Source organism: Etheostoma spectabile, chromosome 20 (assembly GCF_008692095.1).
Source record: "Etheostoma spectabile isolate EspeVRDwgs_2016 chromosome 20, UIUC_Espe_1.0, whole genome shotgun sequence".
NCBI lineage: Eukaryota > Metazoa > Chordata > Actinopteri > Perciformes > Percidae > Etheostoma > Etheostoma spectabile.
Window position 1 is genome coordinate 18,112,513 of NC_045752.1, and position 9,460 is coordinate 18,121,972.

The following is a 9,460-nucleotide window of genomic DNA, read 5'->3' on the forward strand; positions in this document are numbered from 1 at the left end:
AAAAAAGAATAAACATTATGAATGTATTTGTGATTTTATCTACAGTATGTCCACATTTTGTATCTGTCTTTAAAACATTTGCTATGCCATATGCCTGTCCAATTCTACCATAGGTGTAATGGGGACTCACTCAGAGGTCGTGGAGGGTGACCTGGTGGAAGAAAACCTGTGCAAACACATTGAGCAAGAAAAAAAGGAGTGAGTGTAGTAAAAGAGCATTTATATGTATTACATACCAAATGTATTTTTTATGGTTTCTCCCAAGACACTGCAAAGATTGATTAGACACAGCAGATGCTGTGTGTAACGTGGACAAAAGATGAATTTGGTGCTGCTAATATTCCCACATCAGTTACAAGAGCACCATTGGCCGTCTGAAAGTGCTGGCTACAGAGATTGAGCACCTGCAGCTGTTGTTGGAGAGGGTAAAGGTCAAGATCCAGAAAGACTTCCAGAATTGGTGGAGCAAGGAGGCTTCCAGCTTGCAGGTGACAGACCTTAATTTTCTCTACCAATCTATGTGACAACACCACATAAAGCTTCTGTAAGCATGATATTATGGCAAGGCTACTGTGTCAAAGATATGTTCCTGAAATTAGCCAAGAAGGCCAGTGTATGTTCATTTTTAGTCTCTATATTTATGGATGTTTTCTTTTGTGTGTTCTCTGAAAATTGGCCTCTACGGACGCGTTAGTGTGTGCGTGTAAGTTGATACACATGTGTCTCTGACTTTGGAGGCTTTTATGGCACCAGTGTGACCCTTGCAGCCTCTGTTAAGCATCATGCTGAATGGGCCCTGGTGGGAAGATATGTAGGAGGAAAATACACAGAAACTCTTTTTTACAGAATTCCATGTGACCCAAACAAGGGCCTGGAGAGCAGCTTAGAGGCAACACAGCAACAGCATCAAAACAGTCTCAGCAGTTAGAGTCCTAACAAGTACAACATGTTCATGAGGTTTCTCAGCAACACAGTGGGGGATAAAAAGTGAGTCAGTGTTTATTTCCGTCCTAAATAATAGTTTTGTTGTTTGTGGCTAAATACTGTACAGTAAATACCTGTACACTATAGTGGAAGACAATGTTTTTAAAAGCTTGGAGAGAAAGATGAGTTGTAGATCCCCAAGCTGAGAACGCTTGCAGATAACTAAAAGCCTCTGGTCTCACACACACTTGATGGCTGTTGTGCACATTTCAGAAACCAACCCCAAAGAAGATGTTGAGCATCCACATCTGACCAGCAGACACTGCTGGCATTTACCCTTTGGTTTTGATCTTATGAATGGATAACAATATCTCACTCATGTGAGCGTTTTTTGAGAATTTGTCACTGAATGACACATGGAAAGAAGAGGAAATCTGACAGACAGACCTTACATGTGCAGTTTTGGTCTTCCAAGCAGGATGCAGGCCGTTTGTTTTCCCCTGCCAGCATACTTGTCTCCTGCAGCTTGGTTCAACCATTTATTGTTCTGTTTTTGGAAAACAGGACACATGTAATGAATCAAACTTTGAGTAAGAGACAACAAAAAATACCTGAGGTCTTCTGTTTTCCTCTAGCTGTAAGTTACATATGGTCACATTGTGTTCAACTGTCATCAGTATGGAATGATGTTTTTGCTGAGAAGTGTTCCAGAAATAGTTTGATAATTTCTCAATGATTGTGACTAGGAGTCAGAGGCCAAGGCCAGATGTTACACAGGGTCACCAGCTTTAGAGCCGTCTTCACCTAGCACTCCGGGATTTCGGTGAGACACATTTTGATGATGATGACTGTTTTTTTTGTCTGTCCTTCCATCCCTTTCAACAGATGAATGTTGGTGAGGGATATATGTAGACCTATTATGTTTATTTGTTTCACACAAAAATACAAATCACATTGAAGAAATATAACCACATGTAAGGTTGTGGTAGAAACCTGTAATGGCTAATTTGGAAAAACCACACACAAAGGACATACCAAAGGTAAGTATCGATGTTCAAAAGTTTCATATACAATAAGTATCGAAGTATATTTAACAATAGAAAAGTGAGAGGAATAAATGCAGAGAAACAGAATAGCTGTATTTACAGTATAAAAAACAGTTTCTAAGAGGTATCATTTGTATACATAGAACATGACAGAGGAAATCATTACATGTACATTTTTATTCCACAAAGTAACTCCACAAAATTTAAAAGAAAACTGACCTCGAGATGTATTAAAAGCGTGTGTGCTTTTTAGATGTGGTGGCAAATATTTTGAGTCACTGCTAAGTTTCAAAAACCAGCCAAGTAACAAGAAGAAACATCTTCCCACCACTGACTCACCTCCGCTCAATTCATTTATTTTTACCTTGCCACCCTCTGGGCTTTAATGGCACTTAGATAAATCCACTGGGACCTCATTTTCTTAGATTTCTACGTATCTCATTAAATTCACCTTTTTAAGGTATTTGCATATAACTGAACCCCATGTGTTTCATATCAAAATGTTCACAACAAACTCAGCTTTCTGCATAGTGAGGCCCACATTTTTTCTAGAGCAATGTGTAAAGAGAAAGAGATATTTTGGCCTCAAACCTCTTTTGAAAACAAACCTTAACTTATGATGTGTTGTAGGAATTGTTTTGGCTCTTGAAGTGAGTTTACCAAAGTCTTAGGTTATCTATGATTCAATAGTAATACATGTCTGAAAATCAAATTTAGCTTTTTTGAGCTCCTCAGTGCTCCTTTCTACGGAACAACTATTGAAGAAATTTTGAAAGGTATTGTGAATTGTTTTGATTTATCATCCATGAGGATATTCGTAGGGGAGCTGGTTCACACTATTTATTTGTAGTTATTGTAAGGATCCCCATTAGCTGACGCCTAGACGACCAGCCAGTCTTCCTGAGGTCCAAAACAACATTTAATTAGACAATATTAAAACATTTCATGACATATACATGTCATGTCACAATATTTGTCCAGATGTTGGCCATCTTCACTGCAAGACATGGCATTATATTGCAAATCATTGGGCTGTGTAACGTTGTCTCTTACATAACAAATTATCTAAAGTTATAATATTTCAATTAAAATGAACTCGGTAACTGTGGCTACTGTATTAATAAAATGTATTTATCCAACATGTTACACTCACCTGGAGGAGGACAGTAGTCATAGTAGATGTAGTCAGGTTCCTGCACCAGCACTGCTGCATCAACACACTCCATTCTATCACCCCACTTCTTTGTAGCCGTTTAAGTCTGCCGTGGTTTATTTTCTCCCCAGTTATTCCAATTAAATTCAATGGCACTTTTCACAATTCAATCGAGTATGTGGGGATGGTAAGAAGGTATTAAAAAGATTTAATCTTAAATGCTTTCCTGCTCTAGTGAGGCAGACATGTTTTGTATCTGATTGTGAGCTGTTAGGACACATTACAAACCTATAAACAAAAAGTTAGATTGTTCCCTGTCAGTCAGCACTGTCAGACATGTAGCAAACACTGTTGCGACAGCAGCTAAGAAGCTCATGGTCTCCTAATTAGAAAATGTAAATTAACTGAACTTGAATGAAATAATCATTTTTAATGAATCGATCCATTTGCTTCCACTTGAGCTTACATTTATACTATTAATTATATCATTGGGCATTACTGTTATATACTGAAAGGAAGTAAATGACAAATCATTATAGGCCATATTGTTTCTACTGGCTTTCTATCATGCTTTCATACTGAAACAGGCATTAAATTGTACTCTATGTGGTATTAAAAATATCTTAAAAGTCTTCAATGTGATTTGGTCAACCTACAGATACCTTGTGCTCAAAATGTTAAGAGTGCAAACTGCTTTGCATTGTTGCTCCCTCTTATGGTTAAGACAAGCACATGCTGTATGTCACCTACAGATCAAGATACAGATAAACTGTGGAATTATGGTGTGACAAAATATTTCTGAAAAGCTCTCCTAACTTGTTATACAGGGCACCTGGTATGAGCAGCAGTGTGAGAGAGTGTCCAGCAGGCCCAGACCCAAATCCGGACTGTTCCATCAAAGTTCAAGACCTAAGGTCAGCCTAGCTTCACTTAATCTTGTATTTGCTTCACATGTGGTATCACCGGATTATGCTGCATGTCACACTTTTCCTCGTCATCCTAAAATTGCAGTTATTGCATTTCCATGAATTTCAGAAGCTTCCTCCCCAAAAGTGTACCTTCCTTGACGGCTGTCCCAGCGGGGCGGGATAAGTCCCTGGATGGGAGGGTGACTGACTTCACTCCTTCATCTGAGTGGAGGTACATGAGGGGATGCTTGGCATGTGGGAAATTAATTAGTCTTGCATTGCCAGCTCTTCCCCCACAGTGCTGCGGAGGAGGGTCTGGCTAGTCCACACAGCATTCCAGGATAGGAGAGAAACAAGCTCTGGTTTATTGGCATATTATTTTGTGTCTTGGACGGTGCTAAGCACCACACAAAGCAACGGTTCCGGTGCAAAATAGCCTCGGGAAGGCCCTTGTTATGGTAGGGTATGTGCTCGTTCAGATGTTGTTTTAGATGTTTAACAGAAAACTCAGATTCTAGCTAGCTGTCTGGATTATGGTTAACTGGCAGTTAACCATAGTCCTCATAAATCCACCGGAGTTAAAAAATTATAACGGAACAAGCAGAAGGTAACTATCATTCCGCGGATTTCCGGCGGTACCTGAACAATGCTGGAAACAAAACGTTGTTAATGTAGACTACAAATGAAATGATGGCTTTGGAAATAACAGATTTAGTTTTTTTATGGCATGATAGAACCAACATTTACCAAATGTGTAGCTCTCCTGGCTTTTCTGTACTTGAAATTCAGCACATTCAACATGATGAGGAAACCCCTTTGATGAAGATTTGCGGATCTTTATTTGCAGTTATTACAAATATTACATCATTATTAAAAGTGGCAGGCCATAAAAATTGTTAAAATGATCGTGAATGTCCACCACTATGCGTAAATTATGTATTCACAAGTGCAACTTTACTACAGTAGTATGTTCCACATGTGTCACTTTACAATCTATACATTCAGCTTGGACCTGTAGATTTTATAGCTGTGCAGTGTTTTCTCTTCACTTATGAACCTGGCCATAACTTTTTATTTCATTGTGAAGTAATGTCTCCAAACTCTATTAACAAATCAAAGACCTGGAGTCTCGCTTGAATGCTGCTGCTGCAACTAGCGTTTTACAAGCACAGAAAAAAACACTCAATGAATAACATATATGCTTTTGTTCGTTTCTCCAGCAACCACTTAGTAGTACAGAGATACTTTTGTTTTATACTGATGCTCCGTGATATGGGGAGCTGTTACCTGTTAAGGTTTTTAGCTTGTGTTGTTAAAGCTTTTGGAACAAGAACTGATAAAACATTTTACGGCCGAGGTGTTCAAAACGGTGAGGGGCTTTTAAGCGTATGCCCCTCAACACACACATAAAAAAAAGGAAGTAAGTAAGTAAGAGCAAATAATGTCCTTATTTGTGTTACAGAAACTGTGAAGAACGTATGCTGATACTGTTAAACTACATTACACACATGTACATTTCAGGGCCCTTTCCACCACCAAGCTCTCAAACTCCTCTATTCCCCTGACTGGAGACAAACAGGCTGATGCTGACATTCTGGCCTTTATAAGAGCCAGGGAACACCTCCTCAAAAGGACAGGTAACACACACGCACACACACGCACGCACGCACGCATGGCTCGCGCACGCACACACATGCATACACACACACAAAGAAAGAAATAATATACTCACTTAGCTTTCACGCAGAATGCATTTTGCATTCAATGCTGCCCTCTGATGGAGTGATGCCCTATAGCACTTCATCATAAATGTTTTGTTTTGGGCTTTTCAGTTCTTTTAAATGAGTATACATCACATTCTATATGTTCTGTCTTAGAAACTACTGGTAAGATAACACTTGGTAAAGCTACCATGTATTAGTTGAAAATTCGGATTCACTTTTGCTTTGTCTGGCAGCGGTGCAAAACTAGGAAGCAGCTCTTTTTTGGTTATGATCCCATAATTTCACACCAACAGGTATCACTAAAGCCACACTCACCCCATTAGCAGTCTCTTTTTTTTTTCTAGCTCTACAACAACTCTTCTTTTGCTCTTACGTGGTTCTTCTCTCTGTTACACTCTCCACTCTCCTTTGACCTTTGCGTAGCTGCTTACTTTGGCACACAGTAAAGTGGACTTGGCTGTCTTGTGGTACGCCACTAGATCTCCAGAATGGCTGAGGTCATTTGAACAGACAGAACGATGGCCAAGTGAGCAGAGACACCAGACAGAAAGACTGTCAGACTAGGAGCAAATTTGCCCTCTGAAGGATTTATTCCTTTCTTTCCTTCCTTTCCCCACTTTAGGCAAGGAAGACTCATTTCATGCCTTCTTACCTTGGTACTACATGGCTGGATAGTGACTGTTTTGACCTTAAGTTCATCTCCTTGGTTGTTTGGTAACCCCTGTAAGGTGCTATCCCTTCTATCAAAACACCTTTTATGTCACTAGTGCATTCTAGGAGGTGTAGGGAACCTGGCAAAAAGAAACAGACAGCACAATTTCAAAATGTGATTATTGTAATTTAAGTCATAGGTTAGCAATGTTTCATTCAGGGATGGTTACTCTTAAAATACAGTTTTTTTTAAATTTGTCTGACTAAAAAAGACACATTATCTTTTCATATTTCTTGATGGCTAAAGCTTGATGGCTTATTTCTCAAATACTTCAAGTAGATGTCTAATCTGCCTTGTGTGTTTTTGTATTTCAGGCCCACCTCAGCAATAACAGGCCTGGAGGTAATGTCATCTGACTGCAAATACAACCTCCACATCTGTACTAAAAATGTGTATCAAACATTATTGATAGACTGACAATTAAGATGTGTGAAGAAATAATCCTAACTGGGTCCACAACACACTATAGTCTCTCATGAAAAAGAACCCTCTGCCAAACACAAGCCACACACCCTGTCAGATTTGTTCGTGCACACACACACACTTGTTGGCCTCCTGGAGAGTATGTGCCAGAGATATAATGAGCAGCAGTAAAAATCACAGCTAGCACCGGCTATTTGATCTGAACAAATGTTGTCTCAAGATATCAAAGGGAAGGAGCGAACAATATGAAACCAGCTGGCTCCAGTATTTGTTTAAAGAAGGAATCATCACAGGAAGTTTCCACATGCAGAATGACAAATGCAGTCCATTTTTCTGCTTGGTTTCATTTTATTCTCAGTGTAACACATTTTTTGTCAAATGTTGTAAATACAGTTATGTAATATATGTACAGTATAGCTGTTTATTATTTCTGATATTCTGTAAAAAAAAAAATTCAGCACAATATATTAAATACAAAATAAAGCTACATGAAGGCAAAATGCCACAACACTTATTACTGTGGTACTTTACAGTTGATGATGAGTTACTTTGTCAGACTGCTTCCCACTGACAAACACATAAAACACATACAAAATTATTTAGTCCCCCATAACAGCCGTTGTGCCTGTGTTTTCTGCTGGAAGCTGCTGCTCATTTTGGTGAACATCCTGATCTATGAAATAGCGAGTCACTGTTGGTGTTTTCTTTTATTATCACAAATGCTAAATCTCTTTTAAAGCTTCAAAGATTATTCAATTTATTGTCAAATTGATCGCCAACATTTTTGATAATAACCGATTAATTGGTTTAAATTAAGTAAAGCACCCTCTAAACACAGCTTCCTAAATGTGACTATTTTCTAGTTTTTCCATTCCTCCAAGACAGTAAACTGAATGTCTTTGATTTACAAAAAAAAGATATTTACCATTTTCTAGACCAAACAACTAATCGATTAAACAAGAATATAATGGACGGATTAATCGGCTATTAATAATAATAATTGTAAGTTGCAACCCTAACTTCTTTTGTATACCTTTTACTCCCTTGCAAATTGTTGTAGTATGGGGGTTTCTGTGGGTAATTTTCCTATGGAATACAACTGGAAAATGACTCAGGGAATTGAATGAAGGTGTAAGGACAACTAAGATGTTTGGTTGCAGTATTAGTTAAATATGAATGCATTAGTAGTCAAATAAATTACATATTACATCATTACTGTATACAGGAACAATTTTAGACAGGCCTTCAGTCCGCACAGGGCTTCCTTGAGATACAGTATTTGAAATTCAAATAAGGTTACAAACATTATCAACATGGAGTGTTAATAATTGTGTAATAAGCTGAATGATCATTTATGGACGCTTTTACATTAATTAATTGCAACATTTAATTTGATAGTCAATTGTAGATTATAGCAGACAAACTAAGAATATTAACATAGGACTGGCCAATTAATAATTTTGATTTTTAACGGTCAAACAAGTAACACAGTTTTGCACTGACTGTATACCACATCACTGAATGAATACATAACACACATATGGCCCAGTGCTCTTGACCTTCACAGTATCCGGACCATCAACCTCTACTGGTAATCAAAATCAACCCATCCAGTCACGTCAGAGCCTTTGTTACACACCATCCCAAACAGAGGACAACCTGCGAACATGGGAGCAACCTGTTTGCATGGCTTTGCGTTGATTTGTTTGACAGATGACAAGCAGCTGCACAATTTGCATCCAGTTGCCTTGGAGATAGAGCTCTCTTTGGTCAAGTCTGGATATCTGTTACTTCTCTGTCTCATCAGTGACTTTCTTCATGATGTGTGGATTTAATTGACACTAAAATAAACATGCCTACGTCAGACTACATAGCAGTGGTGCTTAACTATCAAATATATTAAATAGCTTAGCATAGAAAGCATAGTGTTTCCTTTATTAATGTTTGTGATGACACATGACGCATAGCTCAATACTTCCGCCATGCCACATCACATATCAGACTGTTGATTAATTGCAAATGCCAATTTTGTTTTAAACACTCAGAAGTTCAGGTTGATTTGGGCTCATTTTTGCCAACTTTCTATGCATTCGTGTTTGTCTTTGTTGCATCCTTTTTAAACTGACCTTACATCACATTCATGGTATTTTATTCTTAACAATAACTCTGCTTTTAGCCTGATGACGTACAGTATGAAGCTGCCAGGAACCCAAAATACAATAAAAAGGACACAGGACCTTATAATAATATACAAATCTTTAGTCGTAATCACTCAAAATATTATAATAGAACAGTTCTAGTTGTAAGAAATAGTATTTCAATATTTATACAAACGAATACAACAGAAACATGTAAGAAGTAAAACTACAATACAGTCTGTTTACATGTTAAGCAATTTTATTTAGTCTTTCATTTAAAGTCTATGTATGCCTCCAACTCAGAAAATATTTAATGGTTTACCGACTGCTACATTATTACTTTTAACTGCTCTTCTCAGCTTGTTTATGCCTTATTTATCAATAAAATTATGTTACTATAAACAATAAATTCTCAATGTATTCTCCAATGGA

The 9,460-nt window shown here is 37.9% G+C and overlaps 1 protein-coding gene across 3 annotated transcripts in view; it reads left to right on the forward strand.

The window, feature by feature from the left end:
• kif6 (kinesin family member 6) overlaps positions 1 to 6,944 on the forward strand; it is a 59,811-nt gene extending 52,867 nt beyond the window's left edge. The window contains exons 17-23 of one of the 3 annotated variants that reach the window (XM_032500773.1): positions 114 to 198; positions 353 to 488; positions 1,671 to 1,747; positions 3,951 to 4,037; positions 4,159 to 4,263; positions 5,553 to 5,668; positions 6,782 to 6,944. In XM_032500773.1, coding sequence (XP_032356664.1) covers positions 114 to 198; positions 353 to 488; positions 1,671 to 1,747; positions 3,951 to 4,037; positions 4,159 to 4,263; positions 5,553 to 5,668; positions 6,782 to 6,798 — 623 coding nt within the window. In that variant the 3' untranslated portion in view covers positions 6,799 to 6,944. Of the gene's footprint in view, positions 1 to 113; positions 199 to 352; positions 489 to 846; positions 935 to 1,488; positions 1,562 to 1,670; positions 1,748 to 3,950; positions 4,038 to 4,158; positions 4,264 to 5,552; positions 5,669 to 6,781 lie in introns of those variants that run through there. The other 2 variants (XM_032500774.1, XM_032500775.1) reach the window with 2 other exon arrangements.
• The last annotated feature ends 2,516 nt before the right edge of the window (positions 6,945 to 9,460 follow it).